Genomic DNA, 22,028 nt, shown 5'->3' with positions numbered 1-22,028 from the left:
ACAAAACACTATATCCGAAAGAACAACTATATTACGCTATCCATTTACAAGAGTAATTACCAAACAAAGAAACTAATTAAACGAAAAAAACATACCGCCAGCTACTAATTACATTCTTACCATGAATTATGTTTTTAGCAACTTAACTTTAACAATTTTATCTTAAAAATCAAAATTTGTTATCGTTTAACCTAGACACTCTTGGGAAAATTTCGGCAGCCATTAAGATGGGACGACAAGGGTTTCAGTGACAGTTTGCATAATAGATAGGAGGGGGGCACCAGATTATTCGCAGAAACTGGGAGAAGTATATAAGAAAAATGCGTGGGGAAATTTGTTCTAGTAAGGTGGAAGTGTGTTATTTTTTTATTTATTGCACTGGATAAAAATGTTGTACATAAAGGTAGGAATTTAAAAATAATTTTTTGTATTTTGATTTCTAAATTAAATAAATTATTACGATCTATAATAATATGTTCTTGTGAAATTCAACTATTTTAAATTAATTATAGTAAAATTGAAAATACTTTATTGGCGTTCCAACTTGGAAATTGGAAATTGTTTTCAGGTTAAAAGGTTTTAAAAAATTAAACAACAAAATATTTTGTTTTTGGTCCTCAGCCTTTGAACCTCAGTTTCTTTTGGGTTCTCGAACTGCTTTATTGAACAATTTTGATTTTATTTAATTATATAAAATAAACCTCGACTTAAAAATATTTGGTAGACAAATAAATAGCAGCCTGAGTTTATTTTTAATATTATCAAAAATATACCTACATCAGATTTATTTGAATCTATGTTACTTATTGTTACTTACTGTCTTATTTACAGTCGCACGAAATAGTTCAGTGCTAGTTTTCCCAAACCATTGGCGTAGGTTTTTAAGCCAAGGAGTTGTACGGCGGCCCACACTTCTTTTTCCCATTATTTAACCTTGCATGACAAGGTGAAGTATGTCATATTTTTCTAAGTGACGCATTATATGACCAAAGTATTCCAATTTGCGCCTTTTAACCGTGTTCATTACTTCGCAACTTTTCTTTAAACGTTGCAAAACCCTTTCGTTTGTGACTCTTTCTACCCAACTGATCTTTAGAATACGGCGGTAGACCCACACCTCAAATGCTTCTAGGTTTTTTAAAAGCGATTCTGTCAGGGTCCATGCTTCAACCCCGTAAAGTAGTACTGGGAATATATAACATCGAACCATTCTTATGCGAAGTTCCAAATTTAGATCATGACTGCACAGGATTTTCTTAAATTTCATAAAACTTGTTCTTGCTTTGGCAATTCTACTTTTTATTTCTGTACTAGGGTTCCAGCTTTCATTAATATGAGTAGCCAGATATACAAGATTACTTACTCGTTCAACTGAGTTATTACCGATTGTTACGTTATAGTTATTATTATTTACGGCTGACTGTTTAATAATAACCATAAACTTTGTTTTTCTTGCCTTGAGTTTGAGTCCATATATCGCGCAGAATGCCACCATTCGGTTCAATAACGCTTGGAGATGTTCAATTGATCCTGTCACTAACAAGGTGTTATCTGCGTATCTGATATTGTTCATAAGCATACCATTAATAAGTATTCCCTTTTTTGCGTTTTTTAACACTTCATTTAAGATTTTTTCAGCGTAAATATTAAACAACATTGGTGACAATATACAGCCTTGTCGAACTCCACGCTTGATTTTTACTTCTTCCCAACCCTAACACATGCAGCCTGGCCCCAATACAAATTTGCGATTATTCTAATGTCCGTACCGTCCAGACCGGTACTTTTGAGAATATGTAGCATTTTTTCATGGCGAACTTGATCAAAGGCCTTTTCAAAATAAATCGCGCACATGAAAACGTCATGATTTACATCTCTGCATCTTTGAATTAAAACTTGGGTTGCGAATAGTGCATCACGCGTTCCAAGGCCACAGCGAAAACTGATTTGAGTACTTGAAATTCGTTCTTCAATTTTTCTATATGTTCTTCGATGAATTATTCTAAGAAAAGTTTTCAATACATGACTCATTAGGCTGATGGTGCGATAGTCGCTGCATTTTGTGGCTCTGTATTTTTTTGATAGTACAACAAATGAGGATTTAAGCCAATCTTTAGGAATTTTTCTGCGTTCGTAGATTAAGTTGAATAATTTCGTAAGTATCTTAATGCCCTCGGTACCTAAAAGCTTTAGTGTTTCTACGTAAATCCCATCTGGTCCCATCGCCTCGCCATTTTTTGCGTTCTTTATAGCGTATTGCACTTCTTCCTTAGTTATTGGAGGACCGCTTATGTCATTTAGCGTTTCTAGTTCGCTTCTTTCATTATCGAATAATTCCTTTATATGTTCAGTCCAGTATTAGTTGACGTTTGATATTGATTATAATCTTTCCGTTTTTATCTTCGATTAGTGGAGGATTACATTTTTTATTCAGTGCTGCAAATTCTTTCAGTTTTTTGTGCATATTGAATGCGTCACAGATACGCTCGTAGTTCTCAATTTCTTTACATTGTTGTTTATGCCACTCTGATTTAGCTGATCTTATTTTTCTTCAAATCATACTGTTTAGCTTTTTGTATTCTGTCAGATTAGCATTCTTATATTTTCTTCTCGCATCCATTAAATTCAATATCTCTTCTGTCATCCACTGTTGCTTATTCCTACGCGGATTTTCCATTAGCTGGTCTTCTTGGACTTTTTCCAATGTTTATTTGCATGACTCCCATAATTGTTCTTCTGAATTTTTATTTCTCAATTTCTGAAACTGATCGGTAGTGTTACGAATGTTGATTTTAGCCAGTCTGAAGGGTCTTATTCTAAATAGTGAACCTTTTATTATACTATTATTATCCGCAATCTAAAATTAATCATATTTATTTCATTGCAAGTTAAAGGAAATGTTTCGTTTGGAAGACAATAGGATTATGAAGTAATTTCCACACAATTACAAAGACAAGCATGAGAAATTTTCCACCGAAGTTTATATTTCCCAGGTTACTACGCACGATATTGATCGTGTTGATAAAATATCTCGTAAATTTTATAATATAAATAAGAAATAGAAATAATTTTACATGGTGTAACTTAATCAAGCATAAGCCTTACTAACGTACACTACAATTGTATGGAAATTTCATACAAGTATCTGTCCGTTGTCAGTTCGTTTGGACAGCGGCAGCTTGGATAAATGGAAAATCAACAGAAATATGTAAAATACATAGAGGTGTCAAACAGGGTTGTATACTATTCTTACTGTTATTCAATTTATATTCAGATATAATATTTAAAGAAGCGCCACATAATTTGGAATGAGGAGTGAAAGTTAATGGAATTCTGATAAATACAATCAGATATGCAGATGATACAGTTATTTCAAGTGATGACATGAATGGATTAAAATGCCTTGTAAATGCCATTAACACAGCGGGAAGAGAGTTTGGCCTAAACATTAAGTGTTCAAAAATAAAATACATGTTATTTAGCCGTTTGGCACATCAAGATTCACGGTTATATTTTGATGGTCATATAATTCAAAGAGTACCCAGTTTTAAATATCTTGGTTGCCATATTACTGAACAACTAGATCCAGATAAAGAGATAAAATGTAGAATCGAGGTAGCCCGCACATTTTTAAAAATGAGCTCATTCTTCTGTAATGATAACTTGCAACTTCAACTTGTCTCGATCTTGAATATCAACTTGATAACATCAAATGTAGAAAGATGGACTATTTTACGCAGAAAAATTAGTAGGAAACAGGCCTTTTCTTTAAAAAATATCTGGAAACGGATAGGGATAAAGAAAGCAGAGCAAATATTTAGAATAGCTCGAGACAGAAACAGTTTCGCCATGTTAATCGTTAACGTCAAGGGGACTTGAGAGGGCACGTTAAGAAGAAGATTCATAATATAACTTAATTCATAATATACCAAGCAAATGGACTTCGTAACTTCTAGGTTTTCACCCAATGTGACCGAAAGTGGGACCGCGAGTCGATATGTGAACTATTCGTGAATCTTGGCGTCGATTGATGTATTATGTACATACCTAAGATTTCATTAATTTTTAGTCATTTTTGCCAAACTTCCAGGCATAACTTTTAACCGGAAGTCAAAACCGGAAATAAATAATTGAATTCAACTTTTCAATACGCAATTAACGGAAGTGATATAAACAGCAGAAGTATACAGGGTGTTTCATTACTAATTGTCCATATAGTAACTGGAGAAACCTTAGCATAAAATACGAATATTTAACCTAAACACTTAAATAAAATGTGGCCCTTACTGAGTTACAGGGTGTTTTATCTAAAAACTTAAAAACTATTTTTGCTCACAATTTTAAAACTATTTGACGTATCCTTTTCATACTTGGCAGACGGTGCGACTACTAGACACCCTACTAAATTATGATAAACAGACGTTTCTAACTGTTACCAAAGGCGTACGACAGAGGATGGTGAATGGTTGACCCTTCTCAAATTTTACGCCACTGGAGAAATTACTATTTTAGTGCCATTTTTAGATTCTCCTATACTATCTACATAAATAATATACTCTTCATTGGTAACGATAAAGTCATTAGTTTTCGAGATATTTGAAGTTAAATATGAAACCGCACACTTATATTGATTAATTTATGATATGATTCATATGATTAAAATTTAAAAATTATTTTTACCCAGTACTTTAAAATTATTTGGCGTATCCTTATCATACTTGGCAGAAAGTGTAGGTACTGTACACTCTACTAAATTAAAATAAATAAACGTTTTTAGCTACTACCAGAGGCGTACGACAGGGAATAGTGTCGTACGCCTTCCCAAATTCTACGCCACAGACGAAATTGCTATTTTAGTGTAATTTTTTGATTTTGCAATATACTCTGGGCTAATTAGCAAAATACAAGGAAAAGTTATTTACCAGCAATTTCATTGCTGGAATCGAATCTTATTATTGAATGTATTAATAATATAGATATGCAAAGTCCGCAGATAGTGTGCTACTTTTTTTATAAACAAAATGGCGCCCGAAAATCGTGTTTTTTTCAATTTTTGCTCTATAACTCCAAAGATTTTAACTTTAGACCAAAAACACCCAAATAAAAATTCACCGCAATTAAATTCTGCATAGAGATGTGTTTTTTTCGATTTACTTCGACGAAAACTTTCTCCGGAAAAAGCGGGTTTTTCCAACAAAATCTTTGATATTCAACTAAACTTTTAGATAAGTAGTTGTTAATTAATAATTAAATAACTTGGTAACATAAAAGCCCTTTCCATATATATTATAATTCCAGAAGTTTATGGAAATTGAATGAACAGTTTAGCAACAATTAAAATGTTAATTAAAATATTACGGTCGCTATAATAACGACAATAATTATGATGCATAAGAATAACTATGATTTTTTCATAAAAAGACACTATACCTAGCCAATGTACTTTACAGAATTGAAATTGGACTATTTATGCGGCCTCAGGAATATCTTAAAATTATAAACAATTTCTTGGTTTATAAACAAATATAATATCTCGGGAAATATTAAACTACATTAAATTGTGAAAACGGTATTCGAAAGACAGTAGCAGGACGCTTCTTCTAAAAGAAAAAACGTTTAATTATGACCAGTGGTTCCTGAGATACAACTGTTCAAAGTTGACCGGAATTTACGGCAAAGATATAAACAATAGGATCATAATTTTTAAACCATCACCTTTTTATGTTAGTCCTCTTTCTCCACACCAATTTTCATATCTTTAAAATCCTCAGAACATATATTATTATAATAAAAACTATCGATAATACGTGTGAAAATTGAAAAATAGCAAAATTCCAATCAAAAATTAGGTTGGAGAAAATGTAACCCTCAAAGTTCAAAATCGGTATACGTTAAAAAAATGCATTTTCTCGGCTTTACATGGAGCAATTTCCTTCATTCTTTTTTTGTTCCCTAATAACTCGAGTAGAGCCATCGAACTAACGTATTATTAAATGTCAAACTTGCTTTTGTTTTGTTATAATAGATTAATTTATTTATAAGAACAGAAAATTACAAATTTTTTCCAGTTGTAGGCTTTTTTTTAGATAAACTTACTACAAGTGTACCTTTTAAAGTTAAAAACATAAATATTCTCATTTGAAAGCTGTATAATTATTTAAACAATTTTTATTTAAACAAATTAAAATATTGTGTAAAAAATAAATTAATTTATTATAACAAAACAAAAGCAAGTTTGACATTTAATAATGCATTAGATCGATGGCTCTACTCGAGTTATTAGGGAACAAAAAAAGAATGAAGGAAATTGCTTCATGGGAAGCCGAGAAAATGCATTTTTTTAACGTATACCGATTTTGAACTTTGAGGGTTACATTTTCTCCAACCTAATTTTTGATTGGAATTTTGCTATTTTTGGCAATTTTCACACGTATTATCGATAGTTTTTATTAAAATAATATATGTTATGAGGATATTAAAGACATAAAAATTGGTGTGGAGAAAGAGGACAAAACTAAAAAGGTGATGGTTTGAAAATTATGATCCTATTGTTTATATCTTTGCCGTAAATTTCGATCAACTTTGACCGATTGTATCTCAGGAACCACTCATCATAATTAAACGTTTTTTCTTTTAAAAGAAGAGTCCTACCGCTGTCTTTCAAATACCGTTTTCACGACTTAATTTAGTTTAATATTTCCCGAGATATTCTATTTGTTTATAAGCCAAAAAATTGTTTATAATTTTAAAATATTGCTGAGGCCGCTTAAATAGTCCAATTTCAATTCTGTAAAGTGCATTAGATAGGTATAGTATCTTTTTATGAAAAAATCATAGATATTCTTATGCATCATAATTATTGTCGTTATTATAGCGACCGTAAATTTTTAATTAACATTTCAATTGTTGCTAAATTGTTCATTCAATTTCCATCGGATTCTGGAATTATAATACATACAGAAAGGGCTTTTACCTTACCAAGTTATTTAATTATTGATTAACAACTACTTATCTAAAAGTTTAGTTGAAAATTAAAGATTTTGTTGGAAAAACCCGCTTTTTCCGGGGAAATTTTTCGTCGAAGTAAATCGGAAAAAATACGTCTCTATGCAGAATTTAATTGCGGTGAATTTTTATTTGGGTGCTTTTGGTTTAAAATTAAAATATTTGGAGTTATAGAGCAAAAATTGAAAAAAACACGATTTTCGGGCGCCGTTTTGTTTATAAAAAAAGTAGCACACTATCTGCGGACTTTGCATATCTATATTATTAATATATACAATCATAAGTTTCGATTCCAGCAATAAAATTGCTGGTAAATAACTTTTCCCAAAAATGGCCTATTCTCCGATAATCAGCCAAGACTAATACTTTTTATGTAAATAATATACTCTTCATTCGTAACGATAAAATGATTAGTTTTCGAGATATTTGAAATTAAAATGAAGCGACACAATACATTAATCAAAATAACCGAGTCGTTTCATTTTTAACTTCAAAGATCTCGAAAACTAATGACTTTATCGTTACGAATGAAGAGTGTATTATTTTCATAGAAAGTTTTGGAGAATCCAAAAATTAAATTAAAATAGCAATTTCGCTAGTGGCGTATAATTTAGAAAGTGTCAACCATTCACTTTCCCCTGTCGTACGCCTCTGGTATTAGCCAGAAACGTTTGTTTAACATAATTTAGTAGTTTGTAGAGTAGCTATACTTCCTAAGTATGAAAAGGATACATCGAATATTTTTAAAATGCTGAGAAAAAATAGTTTTTAAATTTTTAAATAAAACACCCTCTAACTCAGTAAGAAACCACACTTTATTTAAGTGTTTTAGGTTAAATCTTCGTATTTTGTGCTAAGGTTTCTCCAGTTACTATATGGACAATTATTAATGAAACACCCTGTATATTTATTCTCGTCTTGCTAAGACGCGTCGAGTAATATATTAATAAAATTACTTCGGCGACTTTAAAACAGTACTTCCCGTTTCGATTCTAAAACCGGAAGTTCGAGGTCAAAGTTTTTCCCTTTAAAACCACCTTTTGGCTATAAGCTCTCACTTGGCATTATAGGAAAGATATGTGTTCACGGACATACAGATGGACATGAAACCAGAAGTATATATTATTTAGATGAAAACGGCATAGTTCCCGAAGGTTGGCTGTATACCATCTAGTTAAATAAAATTTAACGTGAAGTAAAATACTCCCTGGTATACTTAATATATTTTAATAAAAATTTAAAATTTTTAAAAATTCGAAAGGATTACGTTCAAAACGTTTTCGGACTTATCAGTCCATCATTAGTGAACCTAAAATTAAGTAATCCCACTTAATAAAATGGAAAAGGGTGAAATTTTAAAATTGAAAATGTGGTAAAGATTACTTACTCCAAGTCCTTGCAAAATTGCCACAATGCCAAACACTGGTTAAGTTGTATGTTCAACTACATAGTAAAAAGTATAAAATAGTTTGGCTTAAAGTGGATGCCAATGGATTACTTCCGGCAACATAATGCTCTATGAAGTAAAGCAGTAGATCTCTTGTTTTATTTCGGCGACTTTAGAACAGTACTTCCAATTGCGACTCTGAAACTGGGAGTCCGATGTCAAATTTCTCACCTCTAACACCATCTTTGGTTTATTATGCTCTCATTCGACATCTAACCTTACACCAGGGCGCATCTGTAAAAATATTAGTACATTTTTACAGGGTACATAGTAAGAAAATAATGTATTAGATAAAGATTGGAAGAAATTTTGGTGGAAATCAAATTGTGTGGATCGAACACCGCTGTCCTGCGCGTAGCACCAAAAATTAATGTTTATCTAAAAAATTCCTGACGCCGCGTGGTAGTTAACCAATTTTAATTTTGCAAACTGCAAATGAAAGGTATAGTATTCTTCTATTTGTAGAGAAAATTTTAAGTTGCTCTTTAAGTCGGGCTTTATTTTCAGTCCTGCAACATTTTGAAAAAATGAATTTTTTTGCGAAATTTGGATTGCAAAATTTATTTTGCAAAAGCTATCAAACCGATCTTAACTAAATTTACAGTATTGTTTTATCATATCATAAAGTTTTTCTGGGTGAAATATGAAGGTCCTAGTTGCAGCAGAAATGGTTGAAAAACGTAAAATTCGAATACTTGTTTTTTTATTTTTTTTTCCCAATTATTGCTATTTTGCAACAAGGGTAACAATTTTAAAAATTTTTAGCCAATCTGGTGTTATAGCAAATTTAATTACGCAACTTTTATTTTAGTAAAACTTTTCTCGGAAGTGAATACTTTTAAAGTTAGAATCAAAAAACTTAGAAAAAAAATCGAATTTTTCCTTCATTTTTTGACATTTTGATTGTTTAACCTTCGGATGACCAAGCGGGGGAAATTGTGACCCCAGCGTTAGTTTTTCTTTAATAAATTCAAAAGTATTTTTAATTTTGAACACATTATTTTTTTATTTGACTTTAATATCATTCTAGATATTCTTATATTTTGAAATAAAAAAAATTCCCTATATTTTACGAATAAAAAATATATTCTGAAGTTGATGTTTAGTAAAATAGCGCCTATTATGTGTAATTACAAGTAGTTTTACGCTAATGACGTCGACTTTGCAAAGTAACAAGACACTTAGTCAACATACACACTACACATGACACTAATACTCATGTTGTGACTGGCTGAATATGACATAAAGTCCATGCCAAAAAAAAAATTAAAATTAAAAAAAAACTTTATTTTTTTGTTAATTGTCAATTTTGACCTTTTTTGACCTGGGGTCATTTCCCCCCCGCCCCCCCCCCCCCCTTGGTCATCCGTGTAACAAAAAAAGGTTGGTCATCGGAAGGTTAAACAATGTTCCGGACCTTTTTGAGTGGGAGGATAACTCAATTATTATTATTATATGGGTCAATTCCAAGCAATTTCAAAAAAATTAGAGTCACCTTTCAACGTCCATCTTAAAACAGATCCGCCCTGGACTACTTGTTATATCTGTTTTAATAACGGCAACCAATGCTTGAACCACTCTGCATCTGAAAATACTTAAATAAAGGAAAACTTTAATGTAATAAAAGTGTTTTGGTAAAATGGTGGGTTGTAGGCTAGGCCACTGTTGCTTTGACCACCTCAATTATCGTCTTGATCTCTCTTTTTGTCTTTATGACTTTTCTGCCTTCCGATCGCTATAATCTCTCAGAAACCATTCAATTACTACTGCATTCTTGTCAACAGGATTTATCAACTCTATAACTAGGGCAAAATTATACAAAAAGTGTCAGCTATTATAATGACATAACTCGGGTCTTAGATATATTGTGTTTTAATAATATATGAAAAATAGTTTTATCAATATTGTTTCTCAAAAATACAATTTATTCAATTAACACAAATAAAAACAGTTCTTAGCATAAACACAAAGAAAACTTATACAATCTAACACAATCTTGCTGCTTTGGTAGATGGGCGAGACCATGAAAAACTAATTACACAGAGATAGCCCGTTCTTGTTAGTGGTCATACAAGCATACTGTTATCTATTATCTAAACGGCGCGGCGTGAGAAAATTAATGCAAATTAATTACAATGAATTTAAATACACATAGTTTCAAAAGTTATGCATCACCTAAAAGTATGCCCATTTTCATAATGAGCAGATTAAGGCATTCTGCCATTTTTTTATTATTTTATTTTGTTCTTTGGCATTTACACATGCAAAAGGTTCTCAAACTTTGTTTGTACTTATACAGTGGAAGAAGAGAAATTAATGGGTTTCGTACTTTAAGTTTGAAATTAAAGAAGCTGTAGGCTTATAGAAGCCTACAAGAGTTGAGTGTTCGGCAGTTGGCCGGTAACCAAGGCAAACCTCTGTTAAGTGTGGAAAAAACTAGACATTTGGAAGAAAGATGTAGAGGTAACTTTTACAGATGAAAGGCAGAACACCATTGAAGACACGGAGTCCCAAACGGGACCCCCAATTACCATTGAATAAGTCACGTCAGCTATTAAAAAAATTAAAGATAATAAAGCTGTAGGGCCTGTTCAGTTTTGTGCAGAATTTCTAAAACTTTTGAACAAACAGGGAATAAAATGAATAACAACTTTATTTAACAAAATATACGTAACTGGAAAAATACCCCAAAGCTTGTTAAAGTCGACCTTCGTAACCATATAAAAAAAAAATTTAAAGCACTCATGGGAGTGCCGACAGAAGTGAAAACTTCTTATATTATATAAATTACAAGCTCAATGCTTTTCCACATCCAAAAATAAGTGATATACCTATACATATAATATATATTATGTACGTGAGAAATTTATTTCGGCAAAGTGGTGACGGTCGCAAACTCAATACTTTTTTCCTATCTAAAAAGTGCACAACGTCCCTACAGAAGTTTTTACTTTAAAAATTTATTTCGTCAAGCAATGACGGTCGCTAATTTAATACTTTTTCCCCACCTAAAAAGTGCACAACCTCCCTAAGAAGTTTTCATATGAAAAATTTATTTCGCCGAAGCGATGACGGTCACTAATACAACACTTATTCCCCATCTAAAAAGTGTATAACGTCCCTACAAAAGTTTTCGCTTCAAAAATTTATTTCGTCGAAGCAATGATGGTCGCGATGACGGTCGATAATTCAACACTTTTTCTCCATATAAAAAGTGCACAACGTACCTAAAGAAGTTTTCACTTCAAAAATTTATTTCGTCGAAGCAATAACGGTCGCTAATTCAATACCTCTTTCCCATCCAAAAAGTGCACAACGCCCCTAAGGAAGTTTTCATTTGAAAAATTTATTTCGCCGAAGCGATGACGGTCGCTAATTCAACACTTTTTCTCCATCTAAAAAGTGTATAACTTCCCTAAAAAAGGTTTCGCTTCAAAAATTTATTTCGTCGAAGCAATATGACGGTCGCGATGGCGGTCGATAATTCAATATTTTTCTCCATCTAAAAAGGCACAACGTCCATAAATAATATTTCACCTCAAAAATTTATTTTGTCGAAGCAATGACGGTCGCTAATTTAATACTTTTTTCCCATCGAAAAAGTGCAAAACGTCCCTAAAGAAGTTTTCACTTCAAAAATTTATTTCGCCGAAGCGATGACGTTCCTAAAAAAGTTAAAGGAGTTATTTTCCCCATCTAAAAAGTGCACAACGTCACTAAAGAAGTTTTCACTTTAAAAATTTATTTCGTCAAACAATGACGGTCGCTAATTTAATATTTTTCCCCACCTAAAAAGTGCACAACGTCCCTAAGAAATTTTCATTTGAATAATTTATTTTGCCGAAGCGATGAAGGTCACCAATACAACACTTATTCCCCATCTAAAAAGTGTATAACGTCCCTACACGCTACTTCAACACTTTTTCTCCATCTAAAAAGTGTATAACGTCCCTAAAAAAGGTTTCGCTTCAAAAATTTATTTCGTCGAAGCAATATGACGGTCGCGATGGCGGTCGATAATTCAATATTTTTCTCTATCTAAAAAAGCACAACGTCCATAAAGAAGATTTCACCTCAAAAATTTATTTTGTCGAAGCAATGACGGTCGCTAATTTAATACTTTTTTCCTATCGAAAAAGTGCAAAACGTCCCTAAAGAAGTTTTCACTTCAAAAATTTATTTCGTCGAACAAATACCGGTCGCTAATTTATTACTTTTTCTCCATCTAAAAACTGCACAACGTCCCTAAAGAACTTTTCACTTCAAAAATGTATTGCACTAAAGTGATGACGGTTGCTAATTCAATACTTTTTCCTCATCTAAAAAGTGCACAACGTCACTAAAGAAGTTTTCGCTTCAATAATATTAGTATTATTATACGTATATTATAATAATACACGTACAAAGTTTATTTCGTCGAAGCGATGAGGGTCGTGATGACAGTCGTGAAATCAATCTTTTTTCCGCTTCCCAAAATAGATTTTACATTTATTTTAAATTTAAATACTTTTATACAATTTATGTATCTCATAATATAGATACGTACATAATTTATTTCGCCGAAGAGATGACGATCGCGATGACGGTCGTGAAATAAATTAATTTTCCCCTTTCTAAAATAGGTTTTACATTTATTTTAAATTTAAATACTTCTATACAATTTATATATACATACATATAATATACCTACCTATATGTGTACAAAATTTATTTCGCCGAGGCGATAACGGTCGCGATGATGGTCGCGAAATCAATCCTTTTTCCCATCCTAAAATAGGTTTTACATTTATTTTAAATTTAAATGCCTCTACTCAATTTATATATACATACACATAATATATAGCATAAGCGATGACGGTCGCAATGACGGTCGCGATGACGGTCGCAATGACGGTCGCCAATTGCTAAATGCTAAAACATGCGAAGACTACAGAACAATTAGCCAAATGGGCCAATTACTTAAAACGTTTTTGAAAGTGATACACAGCAGAATATATAAAAAAATGAGAAGAACGGGTATTATATTATGGGCACAGTTTGGATTCCGCGATTGCTTACCTAGGCATCTATTCTCTCTAACTCCTTATGCAGAGATGTAGGAATGTTAACTGTAACGTGTATATTTGTTTTGTCGACTACAAAAAGACATTTGATAGAGTAAAATATGATAAACTCATAACCATCTTGAAAGAAGCGGGATTAGATGATAGAGACTTGAGAATCATAATACGAGTATAATTTATATTACAACCAAACTGCCAATATTAAAGCGGATGACCAACTGACAGAGGCGGTCTCCATTGATAGAGGAGTGAGGCAAGGATGCATTCTGCCCCCGGTGCTTTTAATATATACTCTTAATATATCTTCGACGAGGCGCTGGGAGAACTACAGGAAGGCGTAAACAAACAACATTATATATGCCGGCGAAGCAGTAGTTTTTGCAGATAGTATAGTCGGTTTGCAAAGAATGATGTCGCGCATATCAGATATAAGTAGAGAACACGGAGTTAATCTCAATACAAAAACAACAAAGTACATGGTAGTCAGTAAGTGCGAAATATTAACCCTCTAACATGCCAAATCGTAAAAATTATCTGTTGAAGTTGATATTTTTTTTTTCAAGTAAATATAGGCACAAATAACTTATTTTTAAATTTTCTGTTAAAAATCTTGTCCAGAATAAGTGCTAGGTGAGAAATAGTGAAGACCGTCTACAGACGGTCTTGTCGTGTTATGAGTAAAAAATAAATTTGGTAGATGTTTATCATAGAACAAGATTTATTAAGAAAAATAAGTATATAACATGTTATTTTTGATGGTGGTAATCCCAAAAACAATTTTTACCGAGTGTGCCGCATCAATGGAGGTCACATTTGAAACAAACAAGTTGCGTATCAGTTTTTTTACACAGCTTACACCTTTTCTTGCCTTTTCGATCAACCCAAACTAGAAAATGGTTTTCACCATCAAAACGTACATCAGCAACTTGTTGAACCGCTCTTTTTTCAACACCAGATGAACTAGTTTTACTAGAAGAACCAGGTTCACCATTTCGAGCTGATGATGTTCGACCTACATTTCGTTTTTCCTTGAACGAAACAAGGCCAGATGCTACCTCTTCAGGGAATTGTGAAAGAGATAGAAGCCTCTCCTCTTCGCAACAGTCAGTGGAATTATTTGTCTTTTCGGCACGTATACGTTTATATAGTATGAATGCGTTTGTGGCAGCCATGTCGACAAAATGATAGAATATCCGAATCATAATATTTCTGCTTTTAGCTCAAATGTTATATCGACCCATAAGGCCACCCATCAAATCGACTCCACCCATCAATTGCGTGATGTTTCGGTCGCTACATCATCCAAAACTAATGTTGAAGGATCTGCTGGTTGATCAACATTACTAATATCCATTGACACATTTATATCATTTACAAATGCATCAGTTGCCTCAGCTTCAAGCATTTTCTGAATGCAGTCGTCAATAACTTGTGATTTAGCCTCTGATACCTCGGATAGGCTATAAGGCTTTTCAGGCTCAATACTATCATCAACATAGTCGGGATCCACAATATTATCGTCGCTACTATAAATGCTATCGTCGATTTCAACGGAATCAATAAAAACGAATAATTGTTCATCAGACAATTCTTCCAAATTGGTTTTGTTTTTATGGTTACGATTTAGACGATGCATCTATCACAGAAAAGAAAAATAATAGAACAACAGGAAAATAAGCATGTTCCTACGCACAAAAGATAACAAAATTTCATACTGAAGGGGATATTTTTTATATGTAAACCGGCAAGACCGTCTTGAGACTGTCTTGGTATTTTTGTTTATAAAGCCTATTTACACAATACTTTTTACTAAAATCTTATTATATTACTGAGACATGAAATATAATCTACTTACTATAAAATTATCAAGTTGATCATTTTGATCTAAACGTGTTTTTTGAGGATTTAAAAATAATGTTTATGAAGAAATAATTTTCACTGCCATTTTATGGGATGTTAGCACTTGACTACGATAATAACATAATCCCGATGCCAGAATGTGTTTAGTTGCATCGAATAACGTAAAGTAAGGTTTTTTAAAGATGCATGTCGTTACTGTGGCAGCAAAAACCATTCGTTATAAGTTTTATAAGCTAAAATGCAAAGACCGTCTTAAGACGGTCTTGTCTGTTAGAGGGTTAAATAAACATCTTTTGGTTAACCAACAACCAATTCACAGGGTGGACACCTATACATACCTTGGTGCCAACATAAATAGCCCATGGGACCACTCAAGTGCAATAAAACAACGCATAGGAAAAGCGAGATCAACGTTCATAATGATGGCGTCTCTTTTCAAAGCTCACGATTTACCACTTGGTACCAAAATCTCAATCTTCCGATGCTATGGATTTTCTACGTTATTATACGGAGTAGAGGCCTGGACACTTTCCGAGGCTTCTTTGTAAAAACTTGAGGCATTCGAGATGTGGTGTTTCAGACGCATTTTAAGAATTTCGTGGGTGGATCGTGTGACTAATGTTGCGGTTCTACATAAAAGAAGCAAGGAATGCGAGATTATTAACACCACCAAATAGCGCAAACTAGAGTATCTTGGCCTCGTTATGAGTAGTGAACAGAGATATGGCTTGTTGCAACTCATTCTTCCAGGCAAGGTATTTGGAAAGAGAGGACCCGGGATAAGGAAAATATCTTGGTTTCAAAACCTGAGAAAGTGGTTTAATACATCTACAACCAGACTATTCCGAATAGCAGCAAGCAAAGTTAGGATATCCATGCCGATCACCAATATCTGGAACGGATAAGCACCGTAAGAAGAAGAGGAAGAAATTTGAGATAACCTGTAGGGAGGAAAAGTTACAAAGGTAAGTTATACATCGAGACTACGTTCGAGCATCATATTTTGTGAATATTTTATTTTTTAATTTCTCTGGTATCCTTAAAAACAAAGAAAATGTACTGTTTTACTCTTTGAGATGTGTTTTAATTGAAACTTTAACAATAATAAATATCAAACGTTAACAAAATTTGAAAAACAGAAAAAATTGTAGGTAAACTAATAATTTATTAATATCACGTGTTGTTCCTCTTAACAGGAAGGGGTTGACGAAGTGTTAATTGTCCACTGACGATATTCCCTAAGTGATTGATAGGAGCCATGTCGAGACTGTGATGGCGTCAATTCATTATCTGAATATTGACTTCACTTAAATAATGTGAGGTAATGACATGTGATACGTTATAACGCCATGTCATATCATACACTGAGATGAAATTATTTTCTAAATAAAGTGCGAAAGGAACTAAAGGATCTGTGTAATTGATTTCTCACTGTTTAAAGAGCCTCCACGTAGATACACCACACCCGTACTTACTTTTAACAAAATTCCAACTCACAACATCACAGAGCCTCTATTCAACAATCTCGTCTCTCTTATGCTGCGCTATGCATACCGCTCACCTGGTCGACAAATAACTCTTATAGTTATTGATCAGAACTGTTTACGTTATGAGTCTTTTTTACTTACTGTTATTTTTAATTGTTAATTTAATTTTGTTTCAGTTAAAACACATCATGTATTTTTCTCTGATTCTGGCCTTGGTTTAGAACTAGAACCTTTAGCCACGTAATTGTATAACTTATCACTAACTCAGGTGTAATGTGAAGTGTGTGTGTTGAGTAAGTGTCTTGTTACTTTGCAAAGTCGTCGTCATTGTCTTTGCAAAGAGACGCTAATTGTATCCGAACGTCTGCGGTCCCTCCGTTTATTTATAATTGATACAACACATGTTAAAGAACAGTCTATTTTCTTTGTGGCTACATGTATCAGGGACATTCAAAAAAATGTTCACAAAACATAGGACTACAATATGATTTCGGTGTACCTTTACACATATTTATACTTTGTCCACCCTACATGGTGTCTCAAACTTAAAATAACTATACATGTTTTCTTTCCACCCTCCCGGTATAAGTTCAAAAAAGAAGATTGAGTAAACCTTTGAACAACTGTGTAAATACCGAAGAGAAATCTAAAATATCAGAGAGAAAATAATAGCGGATTCCGTTAACCTGTTTACGAAAAAATCAACTATGAAAATGCTATAAAATAACTGTATATAGGTAAGCTTAAACAATTACTTTCGTTTCTTTTTTTTTTCGTTTTGTTTCTCGATTTCATCTCATGGATATGTAAATACATATGGTTTTGTTACGCGACTTAAGAAAGTACAATGCTGGTACTTTCCTAATCATTGGCATTAGGAATACTGAAGAAGACAGTTATTTGATTTGTTTAAAAACAACAATTTCACTGATAGTTGCTCTTTTAACATATTGATAATACATTGACGAGTTTCTTTTGTTTATTCATTATCAAGCATTGCATCAATAGCAACCAAAAATAGATTACCTAACTCATTTCTACGCAGAAGTGCGTTTTCAAACCACTTATTGTGCAATTTTTTCTTAACAAAAGTGTTTCGAAATATTACATTTTGACTGCATTTTTAGTTTTTCGATATCTTCTTCTAGACCAGCACGGATTTGTGAAAAAAGGTCTATTTTTGGATGTGCGAGGTGGCATTCCGATTTTTGCAGATAAAGTTGGGTGACAGCTTCAATAATAATAATTGACTTATGCTCCTTCTCAAATATGCCCGAAACATTAATAAAAAAATTAAACTATTTAAAAATTTCGAAAAACAATCAATTGTTTTCAACTTTCTTTGCTTATAACTTTAAAACGATTCATTTTGGAACAAAGTCGTACAGAAATAAAATAAAAATAATTAAATTTTTTATGATATACGACTTGTTTAAAATGTCTTAAATTATTACCCTTTCTGCAAAATAGCAATAAATACAAAATAAGGAGGCAAAATAAGCCTGTTTTTATTCAATGTTTTTCAACAACTTTGGTTGCACTTAGAACCTTCGGAATTCGCTTAGAAAATTCTTAGAGCATACTTAATCCGTCCACCAAATTACATTAAAATCGACCTAATAGATTTTGCATAATAATTTTGCAATCTAAATTTTTTTAAAAAGTTAAAATTTTTTAAAAACTTTCCAAACAAAAAGTAGACAATTTAGAAGACTGCTAATTTTTTTACATATAAAGAGACGCTCTACCTGTCTAATACATTCTACAGAATTAAAATCGGATTATTTAAGCGGCCTCAGCAGTGTTTTAAAATTATAAACAATGTTTTGGCTTATAAACAAATACAGTGAGGACTTTTGAGTTGGAATAAATTCATTTTTCAGTTATTTATCAAATAAACATTTTTTTCTGTTTTAGGGCAACAGTAAAATGTACTTCGAATTAAATAAATTGTATACTTTCTTCCTTTTGTCTCAATTAATTAAAAAAAAATTGGGCACCCTGTAAAAATAACTATGTTAATGTCTATACTAGTGAATAGAGAATTGAATAACCGTTCGAATAAGCTAGCACACGATCCCTATTCTCATTTAAAAAAATCATCGACTACATCATCACACCCAGATGGATGACGTCACTAGTATGGTATATATGACAAAAAATTATAATTTAAATATAAAAATCGACCTGTTTCCGGATTTACCTCTAGAGCCGCTCATTCTCGAGAAAGTGAATTTATTCCATCTCAAACGTCCTCACTATATTTGTTTATAAGCCAAAAAAATGTTTATAACTTTAAAACAGTGCTGAGGCCGCTTAAATAATCCGATTTTAATTCTGTAAAGTGTATTAGGTAGGACGAGGGTGTCTTTATATGTAAAAAAATTAGTAAACTTCTAAATTGTCTACTTTTGTTCAGAAAGTTTTTAAAAAAATTTAACTTGTTTAAAGAAATTTATATTGCAAAATTATTATGCAAAATCTATTAAGTCGATTTTAATAAAATTTGGTGGACGGATTAATAGTGGAGTCAATGAAGGTGGATATGAGTTATTACCTCAGATTTCGTTGAACCTCCGTATATTTTCATAACAATTGGTGAGTGGTTAAAGAATACCTCAAGGAACAAAGGTCACATAGTGCCAACTTGCGCTTTTTGCATTTTAGGGGTGAAATACACCCCTTTTTTAAAAATTATTTTTTAGATTTCTGAAAGTGCAGTCACTGGAAGTTTCCACTTCCTATTTCATTGAACCTTCATCGATTTTCATGAAAATCGGTAAGTAGTTAGAGGATACCTCAAGCAATAAAATATATATAGCATCAACTTGCGCTTTTGCATTTTAGGGGTGCAATACACCCCTACTTTTTAAATTGTAAAAAATGCAGATTTCCGCAATATGGCGCAAGTAATCTCGTTTAATTAAGAAAAATAAATATTTTTTTTATATTTATGTGCATGAATTACATTTTTTTTAAGTTTTCAAACCTTATAGCAACCAAAAATCCGAAAATTAACAAGTCGAAAATCACGAAAACCTTATTCTTCTATATTTCTGAAAGTATAGTCATTGAATGTTTTCACCCACGATTTCTTTGAACCTTCATCGATTTTCATGAAAATTGTTGATTAGTTAGAGAATACCTCAGAAAACAAAAGTGATATGGCACCAAGTTGCGCTTTCTGCATTTTAGGGGTGAAATCCACCTTTTTTTTTAATGATAAAAATGCAGATTTCAGCATTCTGGCTCAAGAAATCTCGTTTAATTAAGTAAAATAAATAGTTTTTTTACATTTATGTGCATGATTTATAATTTTTATTAATTTTTCAAACCTTATAGCAACTAAAAATCAGAAAATTAGCAAATCGACAATCACGAAAAAAATTATTCTTCTATATTCCCAAAAAGTCAGTCACTGAAGGTTTTCACCCCTGATTTCGTTGAACGTCCATCAATTTTCATGAAAATTGGTAAGTAGTTAGAGGATACCTCAAGAAACAAAAATGATGTGGTACCAACTTGCGCTTTTATCCTGGGGGTGCATGTTACCCCTTTTCATGGGTGAACACTATTTTATTAAAAATAACCCCATAATTAGATAGAGGAGTAAATTCAAAGCAAACTTTCTTTTATCAAGTTTATAAATTTTTTATTTAAATAATATTTCATAATTTAATAAAGTATTATTGGTACAGTAAAACCTGACAATAACGCCCACTAAAAATAGAAAACAATTGGCCGTTAGAGAAATGTGGCGGCTAATGCTAGGTTTCCTTTTCCACAAATACATAAAATATAATTGAAAATTTATTTATTTTAGTAATTAAAGCAAATCTAATTAAATATAATTCTACAAACAAACGGAACATACTAAAACTAAATTCAATTTACTAAAATATAAAACAATATCTATACGAAAAAACAACTACAAGAAAAACAGAATTTTTGTTTATTTTACATTTTTTAGATAAACGAAACATACTAAAACTAATTTAATATAGGTAATACATAATATAAAACAACATACTATAGCTACTACGAAAAATACGCTTATCACTAAAGTATCGTCGTGCTTTCATGCTATATTCAACAAAACCAATTTGGTACGGCCTTTAATTAGATATCGCAAATCACTTTGGCTGATTTTGTCTGCATATATATTATGTTTGAGGAATCCCTTTTTTTATGAGACTGGATATAGGACATTTCTCAAGTATGAAGTCACATTTATGGTATATCGTTGCTATACAGGGATAATAATCTGGGCAATGTTATGGTACAGGCTACGTTAAATATGAAGTAAATGTGGAAGATATACACTGGTTATTCATTTCAATTTAATTTGATTGTTTTTATTCGTTTACAATATTTAGAATAATTAAAGACATAAAGTTAGGGATTTCAAAAATACAGTTCTCACTGGCAGGGTGGGAAATAATAAAGTGCCATATAATAGCATTTCATTACAATGCTCATTACAGACATTACAGGCTGCTCCGTTTGAGAAAACTCATACTCTCAAACTTTGAGAAAACACTCATTCAGTTTCGACCAACCCTGTATTAGCTAAAATTAAACGTTTTGCTAGATTAATAATTTTTAACAATAATAGACTATATTAAAAATCACTTGAACATAAATTGATTTTCTGATGTCAAATCACTACAATTATACAGGGGGTGAATAAGCTATGAAATTTGAAAAAAAAACGTAATTATCTTTTAAACTACTTCGTATAACATCACAAAACCTGATATTTTAAGAAACAAAACATAGAGGAGAATCCAAAAATGTAAAAATATACAGGTTGTTCCATTAAGCAAAAGATAATTTTGTTTCACCCTGTCAATATGGGTGGCCCGGTATATTTGGAAATGTATTTAAATTCTGATATTATCTATGCCCCAATCTCACCTAAATAACCTTTTTTCGTATCTCCTACAACAAACGACTAATTGGACTTCCCACAACCTGTATACATACAAAATCTCCGCTATAAAATTGTTTCAAAGAAAATGTTATTGGTTTTTTTTTTAAATAACTCCGTTCATTTTTGAAATATGAGAGTTATCCAAAAATCACTACAAAGCTAAGTAAAAGGTCTATAACACTGTATTAAACATAATTTTCTAAATCCTTTATTTTTTTTTAAATACAAGGTGA

General features: G+C 32.0%; 1 protein-coding gene across 1 annotated transcript in view; it reads left to right on the top strand.

The window, feature by feature from the left end:
* Window positions 1–332: 332 nt before the first annotated feature.
* Window positions 333–22,028, top strand: part of LOC126889904 (cuticle protein 7-like) — a 181,565-nt gene continuing 159,869 nt past the window's right edge. The window contains exon 1 of the mRNA XM_050658620.1: window positions 333–403. Within this exon, the coding sequence (XP_050514577.1) occupies window positions 389–403 (15 nt within the window). The 5' untranslated portion in view covers window positions 333–388. The remainder of the gene's footprint in view (window positions 404–22,028) is intronic.

The sequence above is a fragment of the Diabrotica virgifera genome, chromosome 8, assembly GCF_917563875.1.
Source record: "Diabrotica virgifera virgifera chromosome 8, PGI_DIABVI_V3a".
NCBI classification, from domain to species: domain Eukaryota; kingdom Metazoa; phylum Arthropoda; class Insecta; order Coleoptera; family Chrysomelidae; genus Diabrotica; species Diabrotica virgifera.
The sequence above is the reverse complement of the archived record's forward strand: the minus strand, read 5'-3'. Positions and strand labels throughout refer to the sequence as shown.